Below are 22,568 nucleotides of genomic sequence, written 5' to 3'. Positions count from 1 at the left end.
AAAAAAAAAAAAAAAACTACCTTCAAATCATCCCAAGAGACAGAGCCCTGGAGTAACTTCAGGGATAGCATCTTAAACTTCAGTGTCCCCAGATGTGCTAGGACTGATCCATTAGACAGTCATTCCAGACACGCAGTGAACGTCTGCTATCTGAGGCACAATGGCTTTTGCCAGCTTGGACAGGCTCCTCAAACTTACCCAGCCTCAGTTACCTTATCAGGAAAAGAAAGATACTCCCTCAACAGGGTCATCCTGGAGAAGAACTGGGATGACACATGTCAAGCCTTAAGGCACGGTGCTTGCATGGGTGCCAGGGGCGAGGACATGAGGGCCCTGTCCTGCCGGAGGCCTGGCTAGGGCCAGGAGGTGGGTACCAGACTGAAGCATGGGCCATGAGTCTCAACACCCTTCAGGGCCAGCCCAGGCCCATCTGTGCCTTCTCTAAGGTCCCCAGCCTGAGAGAGAAATGAGTACCTTGCCCAAAGTCACCTCAACGTATCAGCAGCTGGAGAGTAAATACACCTTGGTCTTTCTGATGCCCCCCCCTCCCAAGCTCAACCTTCTTCTCCCTGGGTCCTCTTGGTAATAGGATTGGTTTCTGGGTGCTTGGCCAACTATTCTGAGATTTCAGCCCCCAGGGAAGTGGGAACTCGAGAGCCAGGCAGCAGTGTGGAGGAAAAGCAGCAGGAGCATTGTGGCTCCAAAGGGAGGAAGGACACGGTCGTGCAAGCCCACCCTGGGCGTCTGCCTGGTGGGTTCCCAGGCAGAAAGGGCCCTGTCAGGAAGAGAAGCAAAGAAATAGCTATGCTTGTAACCGGTATAAATTGGGTCCAGAGAAAGAGATAAAGAGGTGTGAGAGACCCCAGCAGGAAGTGGAGGATTCTGGTGGGAGGAGGCAGATCAATAGGTGTGTGTGTGTGTGTGTGTGTGTGTGTGTGTGTGTGTGTGTGTGTGTGAAGGCCGAGGGGCCTTGCCTCTGAAAAAGATCTGCACCCTGGGCACACGAGGAGAACTCTAAACTGGAGTAGGGCTGAGGCTGGTTTCCAGGAGAGAGGACAGGATAGGAGAATATTCCTCCTCCAGAGCCTGGAGCGTGTAGCCAGTCTTTGAACTCGGACTTGCAGCTTATCTTCCAGGGCCTCTGGAGGCCGCAGAGAAACGGTGTATCCTGCATGCCAGAGCGTGCCCTGGTTCCCCAGAGGAGTGGTCTAGACAGGGTGAGCACACTAGGTGACATGGTCCATGACTCCTAACTTTTTAAGTAAAACTTCCATTTTGGATTTCACATTTTGGCATTGTGGGTTGTTCTCTTCACTTCAGCCAGTGCCGTCCACCTAAATATTCCAAATTCTTGGGAAACTGCCAAGTCTGAAACACTTGCAGCCCTGCAAGCAAGCATGGCAAATGAAAACACTCCACCTGCCTTCCCTCCAGTCAGCTGCACCTCTGGGAGGGCTTCAGGAGCCCAGGCTCTCCCAGCCTCTCTCCCTGGGATGGGGAAGCTTACTCTTGAGGTCTCAAGACAACCTCCTACAGAGGTTTTCTCTAGAAAACTTCTGCTGGTTTTCATCCAGAGAAGGCCGGCCCAGCAAAGGGAGGAGACACCGAGAAGTCTGGCTGCCTTCAAATAGCTGTAGAAAACTGGACTTTACATAACCCACTCCATCCTCTCTCAAAATTGAGTCCTGGCCTTTAATACCACCCTTCTCCATTACCACACACATACACACACACACTGTCCCTTGCCAAGAGTGCAGTATACCCAGGGCCATTTCCCAGAAGCTCTGTCATCTAATGCCTGCCCACCAAAAATTTAACTCCATTTGGAGTGTTTTCTAACCTAATCAGCTAATTTAGTCTCTTTGGCTTTGCCATTTTGCCAGTGTTTAAGTATTTCTTTTTTTTTTTCTGAAGTAATTTGTCTACAGGACGCTGCCTACTGAGTTCCGCAGAACTCAGATGTCCTGAATTGCTGCTCTAGAATGACGGCATGGCTCAGCGACCTCCTATTTTACTTCATCTGATTGGCACGAGTTTGTTTAGTAGGACTATTCAGAATTCTAACTTCTGAAGATGGCATCTTAGATCTACAGAATCAGGGGGATGGCCTGCTCTGCATCCTGACTTTGGTTTTCTGGGCAGCTGGCCTGGGCATAGCATGTAGGGCTCCAGCTAGGTGTTACGTGATTCCCTGCTTGAAGCTTCAAGACAACACAGGGAACCCAGACCTTAGGCCCTCTTATCTCCATCTGTGAGCTGAGGAGGAGAGGGGAGATCAGGGCTCATGGTCACTGCTCTGGTGAAGGGCAAGGTCATCTAAAAAAACATTTATCTTAACAAAAAAAAAAAAACCTTGATTTTAAGCTGGGCGTGCTGGTGCACACCTTTAATCCCAGCACTCAGGAGGCAGAAGCAGGTAGATTTCTGAGTTCGAAGCCAGACTGGTCTACAAAGTGAGTTCCAGGACAGCCAGGGCTACACAGAGAAACCCTGTCTTGAAAAACCAAATAATAATGATAATAATAATAGTAATAATAATAATAAACAAAAACAAAAAAAACTTGAATTTAATGTCAGACTAATTTTAGGACATTCAGACAGTTGCTGTCTGTCAGAAGGGTGACTATCACTGGGCCTAGTGGACATTAGATGAGTTGATTAATACGGAGAACGCTTTTAGACCAAGTGATCTGTGCTAGGGACTCCTGCTGGCCAGCTCCCTCCACACAGAGTCAAGGAACTCCTCCCTCCAACCACAACTTCTGGTCTGGGGCCCAGGTGGGAAAGAAATACAGGATGGAAGAAAAAAAATAAAATCTCACCAGCTCTCAGAGAAAAGAACAGAGTAAGGAGGTCAGGACACCCTTCTCCTCAGGGCCTAGCGAGGTAGATTTGGGACTTGAAAGGAGGCATCAAGGCATCTTAGGAAGAAGGACTCACCAAAGAGCCCACTGGAGCAGAACTGCAGGGGTGAGAAGCATACCAGTGGCCTCTAATGTCTTGGGGTCCTCATTTGAGGTACTACATCCTATAAGTTAAAGTTGAGCATTGAGAGTCTCCCATTAAGGTTGCTGCCCCCCCCCCATTAAGGTTGCTGCTCTAGGAAGCAGTGGCCTATCCAGTCCGGTAGTCATCCTCAGGAAGAATGGCTCCATTACGGTCCCCACTCCTGAATCCAATGGGACCCCCTTCCCGTTCTCCTCCCACATCTCCTCTTTCTCTTCCTCTCTGTCCTCACATCTCTATCATTTGTCCCCTACCCTGCCTTCTCTCCTGCTTCCTATTCTCCCCTTCCCTCCCTCTCCCTCCCCACTCTGCCCTTCCCTGTCCCCTCCTACCCTCCTTCTTCTCTTCCCTGAGCAGAGGTAAACTGACACACTGAATGGGGCAGACAGTGGGAGGAGCTCTCCCTCCCTGGTTCCTTTCCTGACCTTGGACAGCAGAGGGAAGAGGTAGGGAGGGGCTGATTCCTGGTCCAGCCGAAGACTCAAGGTCCGTAAATCTGCCAGGCTTAGGCAGAGGCCTAAATTTAGAGGGAACTTGTCACCAGACCCAGGAAGAGGAGTAGATCCAGCCAGACCCCCTGGCTCCTGTGAGGTGGCACCTAGGTGCCTGACTGGGCCCTAGGGCACAAGCCCTGCTTGAATAGGGCCCAGGGAAAGGAAGAACAGCTGGAGCCTTGGCTCTGGCCTCTGTCTCCTTCCCTGCCAGGGCTTCTTCTGCCTTCCTCAATAAGGGAACATTCTAAGGGCTAAAGACAGGAAATGAGCCCCACACTGGCTAACCTCTTAGGAAACATCAAAGCAAAGGCAATCTGAGGAACAGCAGAAGTTCAGAGCTGGAGTTCCAAGAACTGGGTGGGGGTAGCATTGACCTTACTTAACCAGGGTAACAAGGCTCTTCATCCATCCATCCATCCATCCATCCAATCAGTCAGCCAGCAAACATTTGTTGAGCACTTACTATGTATCAAGCCATGGTCAGGAACTTTGGACACAGATGTGTACCCTGACCTGCTATGTGACTCCTGTGGTAGGGGTGAGGATGAGGGCAGCTCTCTGGTCCCAGGCTATCCAAGGGTATTGTAGAAGCCAAAGCTGGCCAGTCAGAAGAGAGGGTGATGGCCAAAGAAAACAAAAGCTGTTCTCTGCACATCACACAGGTCTCCAGTTCCCCATAGTCCATCTGGACTTCTGCAATTCCATTCTTTCCTGACACTGCCTCTATAGAAGTGGCATAGACACCTCAATGAGGGCTTAGCTGGACCTCTCAGGGAACAGTTGCATATTCCCAGACTCTCAGGTTTCAGCCTGTGGGGAACCCAGACCCCATGACCCTTCTTGGAGTCCAGTACTGGATTAGAAGGGCTAAGAAAGATCTCAAGAAAACATCTGGTCCAGATACCAGTTGATGTGGAAGAAGGGAGAAAGGACACAGCTGAAGGAAGGTGCTGAGTGAGATGAGGTGGGGAAGGGTGGAGTCCCTAGATTCACAGCCAAACTACAAGTCTCTCAATGCATCATGGAGAACACATTCCACAGACAAGACAGACCATTAGCACTGGGGTTACTAAGGCAGTCTGTCTTAGCCAGTGTTCTGTTGCCATGAAGAGACACCATAAACCAAGGCAACTCTTATAAAAGAAAGCATTTCATTGGGGGCTGGCTTACAGTTTCAGAGGGTTAGTCCATTATCATCATGGCAGGGTGCACGGCAGAACACACGGCACTGGAGCAGTAGCTGAGAGCTCCACCTGATTCACAGGCTGAGAACAAGAGAACCTCAAAGCCCACCCCACCAGTGACACACTTCTTCCAACAAGGACACATATTTGAATCATGTCAGAGGGCCCCACTCCTGGTGGATAAGCGTTTATATATGAACTCTTATTCACAAGGCCACACAAGCCCCACCCATCTCTACCTGGGAATGTGTTTGAAAGTTCCACACTCCTCGTCATGACTACAGGAGCTCTGAGAGCCACCTCATTAGAAAGAAATGACACATCTGCCACTCTGAAGATCGCAAGGGTTTCAGGAGCTCCGTGTTAGTGAACCAGGGACCAAGGCCAAACAGAGGCTCTGTTCTATATCCCAAATTCACAATGTAAATTTCCCATTTCCCTGCTTGGACCTCTGACCTGCTGGCTGCACCTGCCTCTTGTGACCCCAGACCTCTCCCCACCATCCACTCTGCTCTTCTATGGCTGGCGAGGGCCTTCTGAGTGCCACGTGTGGTCTGGGGTCCTACTGGCCTCTGTAAATCTCACCTCCCCACGTTTACCTAGGACCAGCCTTTCTCTGTGTAACAAGACCAGTCAGCCATACCCATAGCTCATTGGGTTCCCTGGGCTGGAATCTTGCCCTGGGCTCTTACCCGCTGTGTGGCCTTGGCTCCTGTGAAGTGGGGTTATTCACAGCTCTCAGAAGCTGTGGCAGGGAGCAAATGAGCTGTCTTCTGGTCTCAGTTTAGAGCAGTGCCCAGCACACAGGAAGCATCACACAAGAAACTGTCTATCTCCCACTGCCTCCTACCCTCCCAACAGCTGCCTAAAACCAGGTTTTGCTGGCCTCTCACCAGTATCCTCCCATCCCCCAACAATGTCCCCAATACCAGGTTCTGCTGGCTGCCTTGAGCCTTTGTTCATTTGCTTCACGGGGTCATTCCTCTTCATACTGTTCACCCTGACATTTCCCTACTCATCTCCCCTTTGGATTCAGCTCTCAGTTCATGCTTCCCAGAGCCTTGAATGTCTTGACAGGACAGTCATTCACTGTGCGCTCCTGAAGGCTGAACCTGGTGAGGAGGTGGAGGTCATGTCTTCAGGAGCTCCATGTCCACTGAAGAGATGAGAAGACTGGCCTCAGAGAGGTTGGGTAGCTTTGTCAAGGCCATGCTGTACAGAAACAATGTCCCCTAGAAGGCTGAATGTGGGGCTGTCTGAAGCTCCACTCATACTACCCACATGCTGCCCTTTCCCTGTCTCAACGGCCACCAGTGGTTCTGCTCAAAATAGGTACCCAAAGGGTGTGCCGTGTGCTTGAACCAAGTCCAATGGAATCAAGCAGATCCTGGGTGGGTAGGTGGGGTTGTAAAAGAAGATTCTTGGCTACGCCAACTTTTGGACCCATGGAAGGAGGAGTTTGGAGAGCTAGAGACTGAGACAGAGACAGAGACGGAGTATGGGAAGATTCCAAAGCCTACTCTGACCAGCTCTTTTTGCCCAAGATGGAGCAATGCTCTCCTATACTGAGCACAGTGCTACCGTGCCCACCCCTGGCAATGGGTTTTGCTCAGCCACAGCTGGTACAGCCTGGGCTCAGGCATCTCACACAAGGTGATGTGGGCTTCCTTGGTCTGGGTGGTCTGGGATTCCCTGGAAGCCTGCCCCTCCAGGAAGGACTTGCCAGCTGCTCGCGCTCTCTCTCTCTCTCTCTCTCTCTCTCTCACACACACACACACACACACACACACACACACACACACACACACTGTAATGGGATAACGGAGGGGCTGTGCATCCCTCCCTTGCCCACTCTACTGCCTTCCCACTCATCTCCGTTTAGAGGTTTAGGGCTTGGCTCTAAGTCCTGGTGTCCCATAGCCCCGAAAAGACAGGGCACATATTCATCATGTGGTATTGAAGGATGAGCCCAGAAAGGGATGCAGAGGTCATGCCTTCAAGAACCTAGTACCCATGAAGACAAGAGATGACTAAGCAGCAGAGGGTCTGGCCTGGAAGCTCCCCTAGTCACTTGGTGGGCAGTCCTTCTACTGAGCAAGCCCTGACTTCATGACATCCAGGAGGCTGGTGTAAGAGAGCCCCAGGCAGTGTCCAGAGCATGAGCACAGAACCCCTGTCCCCTATACGTCCTGGAGGCATAAAGCAAGAGCTTTAAGGTTGACAGCTCAGGATGTCCCTCAGAATATGTGTGTTTGTGCGTGCACATGCATACACAAACGTCCCTGAGCACCCAAGGCTGCCAGCGAACTTCCAGTAAGCCACGTGGGCACTAGGTCGACATCTGAGTGATGGGGTTATTAATCAGCAGCTCTAAGCCAGCACAGGGACACCAAGTGTTCACCCTTCAGATTCAGCCCAGAAAATAGACTAAATGTGATGTTTGAGGGTTTCAGCCTATGGGAACATCCTGGGGCAAATGGGTCCAGCTGTCCAGGAAAGAAATCCTGACAAGCAAGAGAAAGACAGCTGCCTGCTAAGGGAACAATGCCTTCTGCAGCCTCAGAATCAAAAGTGACAGGGCTGAGAGGGACCCAGAAGCACGCATGCACACACGCGCACACACACACTAGTGAGCACATGCATGCTATTGCAGACACACACACACGCGCGCGCGCGAGAACATGCATGCTATTGCAGGGTAAGAGAAGCATGGTCTTGGGAGGAGCTGTAGGCAGGGTTAGGATTTTAGAGGACTTTGCTCCAATCCAGCCTTACGTCATTTTCCCCACTTTTTCTGCCTTTGCAGATGCTGTGCTCCCCACTTAGGCAGGGACCCTTGTCAGCTAAGCAAACTCCTACTCACATGTCAAAACCCATTTCATCATGTTCTTTTCCATGCCACAACTCCAGAAAATGCCCTTCACCCACGGCAGACATGCTCACACCTGTTTTATCCACTGTGCCCAGCAATTACTCTGAGGGCTTTCCTGAAAGACAGGCTTTTCCTGAAAGCCTTTTGGGTTAGATTTTACTGTCATCTGCTCCTTAGCGAGTGTCTGCGCTGGCACTGTGGTCCTTTCTCTCTTATCCACTCATTCTTTCATCATCACACAACTCCTCCTCTTACAGGAAGCCCTCCAAGGCCTGGTTAGCTATCTTTCCCATATATTAACCTTCATGTCTCTCCAATTTATCTGGGCCGGGAAAGCTAGACTGCAGCCTGCCTTTCCTGCCTCTGTCCTTTCTCTAAGCTTAGGATACCTTGCCTGGGACACTTAATGTCACCACACAGAAGGCCATCCAGAAGCATTTGCCGGGAGCTTTAGTGATAGAGGACAGGGCACTACATTGGCGTATCCCATCCACCTTTTGGGGCTGAGGGAAGGGGTAGACTCCTGTCTCAAAGGTGTCCCTTTCTTGACCACTTCCCCAGCCCTTGTGGGGCTCCAGGAGAGGCAGGAGCACTGCTTTCCAAGGGGACTTGAGCATCTCCCTGCTGAGCTGTCTCTCTCTCTGCAGGAAAGGTAATAGACATGAGGAGTGAGAGACATAACTGGGTGCCTGGCCAGTAACCCTCACTTCTGCTCCCCTAGGTGGTCCAACCAGGCCAGGCACCCCAGGACCAGCCCCTGTGGACACTTTTGGAGCAGTACTGCCACAGGACCACAACTGGGAATTTTTCAGGTATGCATGCTTGCCCACCCCCACCCCACCCCAGCCCACACTCGTCCTGGGACCTGAGGGGAGCCCTGGAGCTTGAGCAAAGCAGCTCGGTTGGATAGCACACAGAGCCCTGGCTGTAAGGCCCAATTTGGTCTCTTCTCTAGGGTCTTTGCACAGTATCGTTCTCTATTACAACTGTGGGCTCTTGATCAATGACAAGAATTTGGCCAGAAAGCCTCCTCTTGCTCACTGTCCCTGCCTGGGTACCTGAAAAAAAAATCGACTAGACTGGTGTGTTCAGGAGCCTAGAGAGGGGGATGACCCTTCTGCTTTCAAACTCAGCCAAAAGGCAAGACTAGCAGAAGGTGTAAAAACATCTCTGGTTGCCGTGGCTACAGGCATCACCCCAGTATGGTCCTGTGAAACAGCAGCCAGGCTCTGGGCTCTGACCCTCTGAGGTTTCCAGAAGCTGTCTCACACAGTGAGGGGAAGTGCTGCGGAAGGAGGAGTTGATAGCTCTAGGGAGACATTTCGAGGGCCCCACCCTCCCTCCCTGGACTTCCAAAGGGCTTGTTCACAGAAACAGCATGGAAAGAGGACTTAGGAGGGGGAGGGTGTCCTATGGCTCAGAACCTGTCAGGGCTCAAGGAAACAGGAGTGTTGGCCAGCCCTGGACATCCAAGCACAACCTGAGGCAGACATAAAGGGGTTAAATCCCACCCCCTGCACTTCTGCTGTGGGGCTGTGCAGAATGAGACCAATCTTGTCCCAGCTCCTCCATGCAGCAATTGTGGGGCTTTAGGCAAGACACCTGTCTATATGAGTTTCCTAGACTACTGTGACAAAGCACTAGACTTGGGTCACTTGATGGATTCAAACTCATCTTCTCCCTAGTCTGGAGTCTGGAAGGGCATGGCCAAGGGTTGGCTTGGGTTGGCTACTCCAAGGCCTCTCTCTGGCCTTTCCTGTCCTCGGGTTTTCCCTCTGAGAGGGCCTGTTCCACCTTCTTAGAAGGCCACTCATCTTAAGAACCGTGCCTACTGGCCAAATTGCATCCATATTTGAATCTCCTCTGTAAAGAACCCAGACCCAATGAAGACCACAGTCTTAGTTATTGGGACTTTGGATTACAATGTGAGAATTTGGAGGGATAGCACTCAGCCTACATCTCTGTTTCTTCATCCATTAGAATTAGGGTTTAAGTCTATCTAAGAGGAACACTTTGGCAGAGGGGACAGACAGCATGGGCCATGCCTAGCAGACAGGAGTGCCGTCCCTTCCTGCACTTTGTCATCAGAGGAAACAGTGCTGTTCAAAGACACCCTGGCCTCTCCCTGCCCTCTGCTTGAAAAGGTGGGACAGTTGCCCCACCCCCAACCTGAGATGGGGGAGAAGGCCATCCTTTTGGACACCACCCTCCCTGCCCCATTTTTAAGGCTTCTTTCCATCTGCTGACAAAACGCACTGGCACTATTTATACAAAATTTGGTTGAAAAGCCCTTTTGACTCATCAGATAAGAGTTCGTCTCAGTTTGGCCAGTGCCTCCTGCCCACCATTCACAGAGTCTCACCTTGCTTATTTATTTGTTTTTGTTGTTGTTTTGAGGTCTTTTTCATTTTGTTTTGTTTTCACCAGAAGCGAACTGTGATTGTGGCCACAGCTTTCTAACCTGTGCTTCTCTCTAATAACTGCGAGTGACTGCTTCCTTGTGTCATTAAATATTCATCCAGCACATCGCTGGTGACGCTGCCTAGCAGCCACTGTGAGGACACATCATCCCTCATTAGCCACGGCCCTGGGGTGAACACGGGCACTGTTAGGATGCCTGCTGGGCTGTGGAACCTGCTTCTGTAGTCCCCGAGTGGGAGCCGTCTCTTCTCTCGTGTCCACGAGTTAGGAGAATGTGGAATGACTAAGGGAAGCACAACCACGCTCACCATCGCTCAGAGAATCTTACATGCGGAAAACTGAAAAGAAAATAAAAGAGCGAGGGAGTGAGTGATAAATGCAGCATTCAAGATGGTGCTTCCTCTGGGATAAATATGTGCATGACTGCTAATATCTGTTCCAGATTGGTGGCCAGCTCATTATGGTCACTGCTATACAACGCTTCCATTAAAGAAAAGACTATAAAAGTTAGACTGTGTGTATGTGGGCTGATGATGACAAGGGACTGTAAATCAAAGACTATGACCAATTGTGCTGTATGCCCCTGTGGTCCAAAATAAATGAAAAAAAATCCACATAGTCAGGAGAGCAATTATAACTTCCAGCAAGCCCTTAATGGAATATTTCTATTTTATTCATCACACATGCATTTACATATATTTGGAAAATGCCTGGAAATTATTGGGAGGCATATTATTTATTCTATTCAGAGACAATATAAGGGTCCAAAGGCATCCAAGGAATCTTTCAAGTAACTTTCCAATTCAAGATGTATGGATACATACTCATACACAAAGACACTCATGTGTGTACACACACAGAGAAATACTACTATTAGTTAGAGGGGCAGGGAGTCTGGCCCTCTAAGAGACAGAACCCTGGGTATTTCTCAATACCCTATGGCTAAGGAACTTGCTTGGTTTTTGTTTTCTGTTTTCCCCTGTGTAATGGACAGCCATCTCTGGAACACTCTAATGGGTGTTGGAGACTCTGGGGGAAGTTAGTGAACAGGCTTGCCCACTCATGGAGCCTCATGTAAATAGAGTTGGCTAAGTCCAGGTTGGTAGAACTTTGTTGAGACCTAGAGCAGCCCCTATAAATAGGGAAGCATCTTGAGCAGTAGGGGCAGAAGAGGTAAGACCACAGCTGCATGCTTACAGGAAGGGAAAAGAGGCTGCAGGGCATTCTAAATGGTGGGCAGAGCATGGCAGAAGTACAGAGCACCCAGCCAGCAACAGGTGAAAATGGGGCGAACTCACCAAGTGTCTTCTGTACAGTGCCAAAGACACTGGCCTCACCCTGAAGGCTATGCAGAGCTAATCCTGGAAGATGACATGACCACAATTGTAAAGTCTTCTCATCTTCCCTGTGAAGGAAGTGGGATGCCAGCTGCGGTGCTGCAGAGATGAATACAGCTGGCAGGCTGGGTCAGGGAACTGACTTTCCCTCCTCTGCATATCCTCCTGCCCATCTGTACAGTGCATGTGTGGGGTGGGATTATCACGACAGGCCTTCCCTGGTCCCACAGTGTGGATCCGTGGTTGAGCATCGGGACACCATGTCACCTCCTCTGTTCCCTGACCGTCCCTCAGTGTCATAGTTTAAGAGAGATACACCACACCTCACTATGACTCCAGAAGAAAATCTCATTGCTTGTCCCTAGCCATCCCTAAATAGACTTCCTGTCTGCACTGTAGTCTGGAGGGCAGCCTCTCACAGAAGCAAGGGCTGCCCTTATAAACCCTGTTGTCCACCTGGCACTTGCATAGCGGGAGTGTAAATGAGAGCATGTGTAATTTTGTCTGAGCACAGCACTCTGACAGTAGAGTCTCTGTGGTGCTCTGTAGGCCTGTTTAATGGCGTGGATGAGGCTGTGCAGTGGGCGTGTCTAAGCTGGCCTGGCACTATGCATCACCACCATAGCTATATCAGTGGTGGCCCTTGAGACACTGAGGAGCAGAAACACACTCCTCACCCCAGGCTCCTCATGACAACAGGACACTCCCTGGTACCTGATGCAGTCCCCTGAACCTACTCTCCCATGTTCCTGGCCCCGTCAGTCTGGAATGCAGATACTTTCCAAATACTTGTCCTTTCATGCCTAGCTTGGGTCTGTAATAGGACTGACCAGACGCCACAGGAACCCATGTCCTTCTTACCTCTTCCCCTTTACTAACAAACAGCCCCCAGCTTGCTCATATAGAGCTGGATCTAATCTAAGGAAAGTGTTCTTTTCAATTTCTCCTTCATTTACCCATTTGCCAGCCTTGAAGTAGGCAGTGAAGCCAGTTGGTTTCCCTATGTAACATCTCGAATCGTGTACCAGTTGTCTCTGTAAATATGAGATTATGAAGAAAATGGAGCCATCTCCTGGGGTCCTAGAGATCTTAGGGATTCATACATTTAGGGTGCATAGTAGCTTTTGGTCCTGACACTGAACTGGTCGTTATCCAGAGGAAACTGTTAAGCAAGCAAGTCACCCAGACCAACCCCTATTCTGTAGCAACCTGCATATAAAGGGGCAGGTCACATGTGCTCTCACCGCCTCCTTGCTATGGTATGTGTCTCCTGAGGTTGGCTTGGTTTCCCTCTTCTCTGTGCTATGACAGTACACGAAGAGCCATCTTTTGCTAGTGAAGGAGATTGCATCCCTGTGAGGACCAACCCAGCTACTCATGCTCCGACCTAAGGCTCTGCCAAGGGTTGGACCAGGGCCCTAACTGTCCATCCAGGGAGGCAGAGGACAGATCTGTCTGGAACTCTGCATGTCTCCCTTCCAGTGGGCAGATCCTGGAGAGAGTCCAGGGCTCAGCCTGGTCTTACTGCTCGCTCCCTCTCTCGCGAACTCGCTCTCTCTGCTTGGGAGTGTCAGCACTATTAATACAGAGTTGAGGAAGATTGTACAAAGGCAATGGCCCGTTCTTTGCCTTTCTCCACCTGGAGCACTGGCCTCTTCAGGATGGGTTTGGCCTTCGCTAGAACCTGGTCCCCAGTGGAGAGTGCAGGGGGACAGGACTCATTCTAGAGCCTCTTACACCATAGATGCTCTAGACTGTGAAGGAACTCAGGAAATGTGCCTCTGATGGAGAAAACCCAGGAAGACTCTTGCCTCAGGCAACATGACAGAAAGGAGAGGCAAAGCAGAATCCAGAGAGAAAGACACACCTAGGCAGGTTCCTCAACCTAGGCACATCCACTTCACAGGCGTGGAGTTATAAACCCACCCTGAGCACTCTGAGATAGTTAGGTCCATTCAACTAATCCCCAGGCAAGCATCACTAGGGAGGGGAGTGCGGGGGTGGGGGTGGGGCAGAATCTCTACAGGGGTGCTCCCTCCTCCATTCCTGCTGGTGGGAAACACTGACTTTTCTCCCTTCCTCAAATGGCCCTGCATAAGCCAGGAGAAAGAGATCTTTTTTCACCTCTCACTCTATCTGGTGCCCAGGACACTAAAACCTTCAAGTCTTCCAGATCATTTTAATTAATTTCTTCCTAGATATCCTCCTCTCACGGCTGGTGGCAAATCTGCCAGTGTGAAACCTGGTGTTGTCACCGGTTCCTGGCTCCTGCTGGGAGCCATATACCAACTCCACTCTCTGCACCCTCTGGGGCTCCTTCAACCCATTTACTTCCCCGGGGCACAAATCTGCTGCTGGGCTGACTAGTTGGCCCTATCCATCTCTAATGTCCTCCGTTGGGAAATACATTTCTGAGTCAAAAGCAGACCAACTTTGGCTGGAGATAGGTGTAGGAGGGTGGCGTGGATCTCCTGCAGCCCCGAGGCCTGCAACCTTCGATCCTCGGAGGAGTTATTCGGCCACCCATAGATCGCCAGCTCTGAGGCCATTCTAGCGACTTGTCGAGTCCAGAGTGCACCGAGGGCCTCGGTCCCGACGGGGCTGGAGACAGAGCCCCGCCCCCGACGCTGCCATTGGTCGTGGTGGAGCGGGCGGCCCCTCAGCTCCGTGAGCCCCGCGGCTTCTCTTGGCCAAGGTCCTGGGGCGATCGATCAATTGCCGAGCCCCGAAGCTGCCCGGGGTGGGCGGGGAGGAACCTGGACGCTGCACTCTCTGGCCGCTCCGCGTCGCGCCCGCTCCTTCGCAGCCACGCGGGGCGCGCACTCCCACTCCCTCTGCGCGCGGCTCCGGGGCGCAATGGACGCGGCGCTGCTCCTCAGCCTGCTGGAGGCCAACTGCAGCCTGGCGCTGGCCGAGGAGCTGCTCCTGGACGGCTGGGGAGTGCTCCCGGACCCCGAAGGTAGGCAAGAGGCTAGAGAACTAGCGGCACGTGGGCTTGCTCCGCTGGCGTTCTCCTAGAGCAGGTCTGAGTGGTACCCCGCGCCCGGGCCACCCCTCAGAAGCTCTCTGCACTCCCTCCTGTCTCCAGGTCCCTACACCTACTGCAACACGACCTTGGACCAGATCGGGACCTGCTGGCCACAGAGTGCACCCGGAGCCCTAGTGGAGAGACCGTGCCCCGAGTACTTCAATGGCATCAAGTACAACACGACCCGTGAGTGTCCCTCGCTTGTCGCATGCTGGCCTCCCAGAAAGGCGGCTCAGAAAGAAGGGAGGGTTCTGGACCTTAAATCGGGCACCTGCCAGATGGCCTCTGTACCCCGAAGCACTTACTTCGGGAACTCTGTAAATGGGGCACACCTTCTGTCCCTAACTCTATAGTGCTTCTAACCCAGATTAGGCGGTGGTTTGCCCAGAGTTCTCATGTTTGGTAAGAGCTGAGCAAGAGAGTGGGAAATACTTCCTTCCCTTAGGAGCAACCTTCCCCTACGCTGTTTGTTGTGCCTGGTGTGTGTCCATTCAGGCTTCGTTTCTGTTTATACAATCCTCTCCCATCTCTAAGGCGACGCAGCATATATCTTGATCTTGTATCCACGTTGTGACTAAGGGGATCAGAACCTACTATTGGAGATGAGCGATCACGAGGGGATAGGATAAGGAGATGAGCTCCTACATTGGAGAACATACTGAGCCTCGACTCCGGGAAGCCAGGGGAACTAGGGTATCATCTTTTCCCCTAACCACTGGGACTGCTCACTGAGCTTTTGAGTCTAGAGCCCTGGGCAGTGTTACCTCTGTTCAACCTCAGGTAACTTGTGGGTTTGGAGGAGGTCCACACCTCCACCTCCCAGGAAGAACAGCCTGCAGCTTTCTTCCTCCTGGAGGCTGGAGAGCCACCTGAGAGGGCTACACACTGCAGGAAAAAGAAGAGGGAAGCAGGGGGTGAGGCGGAGGGGCATTCAATCTGGGGGTTGTGTCAATACACACATGTCAATACAAATGGAAGCCAGGGCATGGGAGGCAGGACTAAGCTCTTCGAGGTTGCAGGTTGCTGGTGGCAATGGCTCCTACATGCTAATACGGCACTGACAAGACTCTGTGGCAAGCTGTTTGTATATAGCCCTTAGCAGTAGTGTCGGAATTGTGATCTCTCTCTTCCATCAACACCTACATGTGCACGTCCCAGCTCTCTGAAGGCAAGGAGACCTTCACCTTATAGGTACCTAAAACAAGGCCACAGTGCCTGCAGTGGGGCCAAGCTATGCTCCCTGGGCTCAAGGAGCAGCCTGCTCTGAAAAAGCTAGGACTGGATGCTCCTAATAAAAAGAAAAATCTATGGAGGTACAGGAGCCACTGATGAAGGCTTCCCCATCACCCAAGAAACGCCTGCTAAGCATGATTAAAACAGATCTCATTGAGAGGCAGTGAGGATCCTGACCCAGGAGGTATGCAAGAAATGCCTTCAAGTTCCCTCCCAGGAGTAACTAATGACATTGTATTTTTAGGATGTGACCTCTGGGAAGTTGGGCAGTGGAAATCAGGTACCTAATTGAGAAGAACGAGGCTAAGGGCCATGCAGAGCAAAGGGGAATGACTGAGGAGGCTCAGAGAGAGAGCTCTTACCCTGTTTCCTCCAACCAGCCTGGAACCCCACCTGCCCAGGCTGGGGCCTGACTCTCTCTTCCAGAACAGAGCTCAGCACAGCATCATAGAACCAATTGCTGAACCCCCACTATGTGCCAGCCACAGCAACTGTACTATATTGACGCTGCCTTTGCATTTGCTATAGACAGAAGAGTACCGAGTGATGACTGCCCTGCTTCAGGAAAATCAGTGGGTTTATGGGAAGAAGGAAAGGGAGGGACATCGCATACCAGACCCCTCCTATCAAATCAAGTGAGAAACTGAAAAAAAAAAAAAAGGGTCAGGATGCCATTGAGGTTGGTAAATGTGGTGGCAATTAGCCCTTGGTATCTAATGAACAATTTTCTTCATTTGGACCAGAGTGCTGCCTGTACCTTCGCTCCTGGTAAACACTGAGCTGGGGGTGGGGTGCTGGCTCAGAAAGATACCTGGAGCTTGGAGGATGCAGTTGGTCAGCCCTGGCTGGAATAGGGCTCCTGGCAGCAGTGGAAATACCTGATAGATTCTCCTCCTACCTCGGGCCAGCCCAGCCTCTGCTGCCTTCAGCGGACCTTTTCCGTGGCTTCCTTCTTTAAACAGAGAAACCACTCAGTGAGAAGCCTAAGGGAAGAGTTGCCTAATCTCATCATGTCACAGCCACACTTGAGGATGGGAAGTGCTTTGGGTGGGTGGCAGTGCCTGCAGAGGGGCGTGTGGTCTGTGAACTCCGCTGAGCGCAGAGGACCTGGCACAGAACCCCTAGTGCTCATCGATGCCAGGTGCCCGAGTCACCAGGAGAGCCTGGTATCCACAATTCCACTCCTGCGGCTCCCTAAAAACCCACACTGTTTTCAGATCCTGGTTGCAGAGCTCAGGGGTGGAGCACAGCTAGCTAGCTCTTAGGCACCAAACCAGGCAGGAAGCCATGACCCTCGTGCAACAACCTCAGGGCAACCCCATATCTAGGAGTGTTCAGTTTGGAGAGCCTGTGAAGGCTCAAGCCTCCAAGTCTAGAGGGTTAGTGAGGACTCAGACCTCTGAGCTGCACTTTTGAGGCAGGCTTGGTTCAGTAGGTGGATATGTGATATGTAGATGAAGGTGTTCTGGCCAGAAAGAGCCACAGGAGGCCTGTGGAGGGGCTGTGCTTAGTGCCTGGGAACTATGGAGTGTTGTAGAATGTAATAGGACAAAAGTTAATAAGGACAGAGAGGGACATGAAGGACTGAAGATTCATAGCATTGCCAAGGGCTTTATTGTAGCTACAGTGGGAGCTTGGGCAGGATTGTGAGTGAAGAGACGCTAAGGTGAGGTCTTCTTGGTCATGGGGTCAGGGGGAGAGGGGTAGGGACACTGTGGCAGCCCTTTGGTGGAGAAGACGCTGTGGGAGCAGAGGAAGGTTTCCACCTAAGTGGCCTTGGATGGGAATTGACAAGGAAGGAAGGGAAATGGCAAGGGAACAAGAATTGCAGAACATGGGAACATGGGGGAGATATGCTGGCTTTGAGGCATTAAGGGGACCTCTGAGCAGAGGCATCCAAGAAACAGCTGTCTGGGTAGCAACAGCCCAGTAGAGCACCAGGGCACCAGGGTGAGGGTGAGGTATGCAGCAGCTATGGAACGTGTGGGAGCAGGTGTCAGCACATCAGAGCTGTCACTGGTCTTGTGCAGAGAGTATCGCCAGATGCCACGGCCAACAATGGCCAAAGGAAAGGAACTCGGGCAGGGTCATGAAACCCGAGTCCATGGCAGCACCACCTTAGAACCTGTGTCCCTTCTACTACCGTGAGCCCTGGCACACATGTCTTCTCAATTTACTTACCATGCCTAGAGATGGAGACTTGGGGTTATCCTCATGCTACACATGTGGAAACAGAGGCTTGAAGACCTAAAGTAACTTATCCCCTAAAGGAGCAAGGATCCTAAACAACAGTGCTGCCAGGCTAATCCGAGAAGGGGTTTGTCAAAGGGATCTTGGAAGGCTGGGTGTGGTGATGCGTGCTACTAATCCCAGCCCTTGGGAGGCATAAGGCAGGCATATCTCTGTGAGTTAGAGGCCAGTGTGGTCTACACAGTATGCTCCAGATCTGTCTCCAAAAACCCAGGATATTGGGAAGAGGCTGGTGAGAGGGCCTATTGAGTAGAGGAGGTCGGCCCACAAACCTAGGGACCAGAGTTGGATTACTCGAACCCATCTAAAGGTGGAAGGAGAGCTTCTGGGGTCACTGAATTAAGGAGCTAGATTTGAGGAACACCGAACCCAGTGGGAAGAGCCATTGCGGCTCAGGGTGGAGCTTGTCCTAGTGGTCTCTGGAGGGAGGGGCTCTCATCTACTTTGCGGGCAGGCAATCTGATGACTAGAGAACATGGTGATTCCTGCTCGCTTGCTCAAGCTCTGACTGCCAGGAGTCCTAAGACTCCAATGAGAGGTGAGCCGGTCTCCCCTAGACTTCCCAAGCCTAGGTTCAAATCCCGGGCAGCTAAAACCAATCCGAGCGTGCCCATGCATGGTACAGTCCAGAGTGAGGCCCCATCCTTCCTGGGTCTCAGGTTCCCACCCATAGGGAGAAAAGAAGTGGGTTTCCAGCAACAGCTTACTGGGGAGACGGCACTTAAATTCACATTACCCCACCCCCCTATTCACAGACCTCTCTTGACCCATATCCCCACGTATTCTCCCCCACTGTTCTCTCTTCCCCTCTTTCACTTTCTCTACTTCCCTCTTCTTTCCTTTCCTCTCCTTCAATCTCTTTGCCTTCTCTTTCCAATCCTCCCCCATCCCCATTTCTTATTCCCCTCTACCCCTGATCTCTTTGTCCACAGATCGCCTGAGTCTTCCTGCTCTCCCTGTCCTGGCCCCTCCTTCCTTCTCTGCCATGGTCCTGTGGCTTCCTCTGAGGTCCTTCTGCTTTCCCAGCATGTAGCCCATCTTCTTTCAGGAGCACTGGTCTCCATCTTGTCTTTCTTTCTTTCTTTTTTTTTTTTTTAATTTTTTTTTAAATTTTTTCAAGTTTTATGTATTATATCTAAGTACACTGTAGCTGTCTTTAGACACCCCAGAAGAGGGCGTCAGATCTTATTACAGATGGTTGTGAGCCACCATGTGGTTGCTGGGATTTGAACTCAGGTCCTTTGGAAGAACAGTCAGTGCTCTTAACCGCTGAGCCATCTCTCCAGCCCCCCATCTTGTCTTTCTTATCCCTGTCAAGAGGAAACAATGGGGCCAATATGTACTGAGGCATTTGTGAGGCAGGGAGAGAGGGGATGTCTGCTTTAACTAACCTAAGGAGAAGACTGAAACCTCACTTCCAGAAACCCCATTCTAAAATGAAAGCACAACCTAAGCAGCCCCCAGACAGAGAAGCCTCCCACCAGGTTGTGTCCTAGGACCAGAATCCCCTCTTCAGCATCATGGGACAGAGGTGTCAAGAAAAGTTGCAAAGCCCTTGGCTTCAGGAGCCCTGAATTGCTGATAAACCAAACTTGCACAGAGATTGGGATAAGGGCTGTAGTGGGCTCTGGGCCATGCCTAGAGGACTTCCTGGAGGACCCTGACAGCAAACATGTGGCATTTGTTAAAGCTACAGGTCTGAGGGTACAAGACAGACCAGAGTGTCTGGGGTAAGGGGTTAGAAGCTGCAGACCTAGGAACTGGGCTGCCTCTGTCTTTGGGGACACGTGGTTACCCCCAGACTCTTTCATCATTTTCTAGAAGCAGGAAGTTCCCAATGTGTGAAGACTATTTTCCTCCTGAGAGAGAGGGAAGGCAGGGTTGGCTTCCCCATCACATGAGGTGTGGAAACATAGTGGGGAGTAGGGGAGAGAGAGCAGATGTGGAGACACTGCCAGCAGTACCTACAACTGTCCATGTGCCTCCAGCCACTTTGCCTGTCACTTCAGGTAGAAAAAGACCAGCTATGCTTTAACATCCACTCACTTTGTGTGGAAGGAGCCCAGAAGACAGGGAAGTCTGTCCTGAGGTAAAATAGCAGTGATGGCTGCCAGAACCAATGGGAGGATGGGCAGTAAGTTGTGAAGGCTTCCTGGAGGAAGTGTTTCACTGGAGCTGGAAGAACGGAGGCAGTGATGTGTCAGGTAGAGAGAGGGTATGTGAGCAGGAAAGAGGAGGACTTTGAAGGTGCTGAGGGCCTTCATTCTTGCAAGACCCAAAGATGCTGACTGACTGTCCACAGCACTTGGGTGCGGGACCAGGAATTCTGCAAGGATGCTGCTTGATTTTCAACATGTGCCATCTGAATCTTTGTCCAAGGTCACTGGGAACCTTGGCCTGTCCTGCTCCTCCCTTCAGCACCGTTCCTTGTCTTCCTCTGACTGCCACCAGCAACCTCAGAAGTCTGGGGCCCAGGATTCTTCCCTCCCCAGCACCTCAAAGGGCCCGTTCCTAGCTGTGCTAAAGTTCAGTCACTTGGGCCTTCCTGACCACCTCCAGCCATGCCCCACTACATGGCACCTATGTACTGCCTGCAGAGGCAGGGGGATGCAAGGAGCCGGTTGAGATGTAGGAGGCAGCCTCAGTGCAGGGCTGGGGTTCCCTGGCGACCAGCCACCTCCTGATTTTTTTTTGTCTTAGTTCTCTTTCCTTTATCCATTATATTGACTTTTAAATTTTTGTTATTGTGTGTGAGTGATGTGGGAGGTGGGGGCACATGCCACAGCATACACGTGGCGATCAGGGGACAACTTGATGCAATCAGTTTTTTGCATGGATTCCAGAGATCAAATCAGGTTGCCAGGCTGCCTGGGTGAGTGTCTTTCTGCTTTGAGCTCTCTTCCTGCCCCAGTATGTTTTCCTTAGCATACACTATTAGTATATTAGTAGGCTTTTGTTGTTGTTGTTGTTGTTTTGAGGATATGAATAAATAGATTCTGTTGTTTGTTTCTCCTTCTCCCTGTGCACCCTCCTGCCCCCAAAACTCCTTCCCAATCCCATGTCATATCCATCTTTCCTTGGTCACCCCAGCTCACACACCTTCCTCAGCATCTCCTTCTCCTGATATATGTCACTTTATAGTCTCTGCCCAATCTCATAGTCTCTTATTTACATTCACACAAACCACAAACCATAAAAAGGATCAAGTCTGACTTTTTTTTCTTTCTGAGGCTAGGTCACCTTACTTAATATAATACTTCCCAGATCCACCCATTCTTCTCTGAAGCCGGTTTCATTTCCTTGCTATTATTGATACTGTGTCCTTAGTTATCTTATCTGTGTGGAGAGAAGACACTGACTTCATGAAGCCATGTCAAAGTGGAGAAGGAACGGAGTTTGTGTCTCCCTGTGTTCTGCAGGGAACGGCCACTGAGGAGCAGGGGGAGAGGGGGAGCAGGTAGCGATCTGGGGCCTGGAAGGAGGTGTATCCCTGTTTTAGGCATGAGGGAGACACCCCACACCACAGAGGTTATCATTCTGGGAAGGCATGGTCTCTCTGCACATTGTCTTAGAAGGAAGCAGACTGTCCATCCCACCTGAGTATGTCTGATGTCCAAAAGCTAACTCAGATTCATGCTTAGGTTGCTTTCTTATACAACCCAACATTACCTGCCTAGGGATTGTACTGCCCACGGTGGGCTGGCTTCTACACCAATTAGTAATCAATGTCCTCAAGCTGCTAGGAGGAGGCAGGCCTTCAAAAGGCTGCTCTGTTGTTGGGGTTGGGCTGCCAGGACCTTGCAGCCACGGGCCCACCTCAGCCATTACTTTGCACGAGCCTTGGGTTGGGAATCATGCCTAACTCTTCTCAGAATGGCTACTTGCCTTTCCTCTGGCATGGTGTCCCCTACATTGAACCTCCATTTCTGTGCTTTAGGAAGGTCTCTTTTCCCTTCCATTTCATGGTTCCAGAATAGCCCGTGCTTCAGGGTCCACAGCTCACTGCCTTTTATTCCCTTCTTGGGCTAGCATCATGGCAGATCAACATCATGGAACACAGGCCACTAAGCATTGCTAGGGATGGCAAGAATGCAGAGCAGGGGCTAGGGCACCCTGTGGGGGGCTCTCCCATAGGTTCCTCTCCTGAGAAAGCAGTGATGTCCACAGTGAAGTGGATCCCGCTCACCCTTCCCCCTCCTTCATGGACCTAGTGTGACCACCATCAAATTTCTCAGTGTCTCCATAACTTAGTTTCTCCATTGGGTCCTATAAGTACAGGTGGCTGTCCCTACTTTGCTCAGTATGGGATGGTAGAACATAATAAGTAAAAAGCCTTGTAGAACTAAAAAGCTTTAGGTCCAGTGTAGACAGTTAAAATGCAGAGAGTAGTGTCCACACAGCATAACAGCAATGGAGTGGGCATTCTCTGTCCCTAGGTGTCATAGGCAAATGACTCCAATGAGGCCCTTTCCAACTCAGTGTCTGACTTAGGCAATGGCAGATACCCAGATCTTCAGTCTAACATCCTTTCTGACCTAGAACAAGTGTGAACAAGTGTCAACATCCCCAGCTTCCCAGTCTCTGGTCACCTGCTTCCTAAGGACTATGATAAGACCAAGGAGATGTGCAAGGGGTCCGAGAGCCAGTCCATCCTGTGTTGGGACAGCATTGGGCTGTACAGACCACTTTCTCAGGGAGACACAACTCAGGGAACTTTCTGTTGGGGTCATGACTAAGTCTCAA

General features: G+C 51.1%; 1 protein-coding gene across 4 annotated transcripts in view; it reads left to right on the top strand.

Moving 5' to 3' along the window:
• Crhr2 (corticotropin releasing hormone receptor 2) overlaps positions 1-22,568 on the top strand; it is a 43,372-nt gene that overhangs the window by 1,228 nt on the left and 19,576 nt on the right. For 2 of the 4 annotated variants that reach the window (XM_021164562.1, XM_021164561.2), the window contains exons 2-3: positions 8,278-8,368; positions 14,403-14,528. In XM_021164562.1, the coding sequence (XP_021020221.1) occupies positions 8,278-8,368; positions 14,403-14,528 (217 nt within the window). Of the gene's footprint in view, positions 1-8,277; positions 8,369-14,043; positions 14,274-14,402; positions 14,529-22,568 lie in introns of those variants that run through there. The other 2 variants (XM_021164564.1, XM_029478864.1) reach the window with 2 other exon arrangements.

This window comes from Mus caroli, chromosome 6 (assembly GCF_900094665.2).
Source record: "Mus caroli chromosome 6, CAROLI_EIJ_v1.1, whole genome shotgun sequence".
NCBI classification, from domain to species: domain Eukaryota; kingdom Metazoa; phylum Chordata; class Mammalia; order Rodentia; family Muridae; genus Mus; species Mus caroli.
The sequence above is the reverse complement of the archived record's forward strand: the minus strand, read 5'-3'. Positions and strand labels throughout refer to the sequence as shown.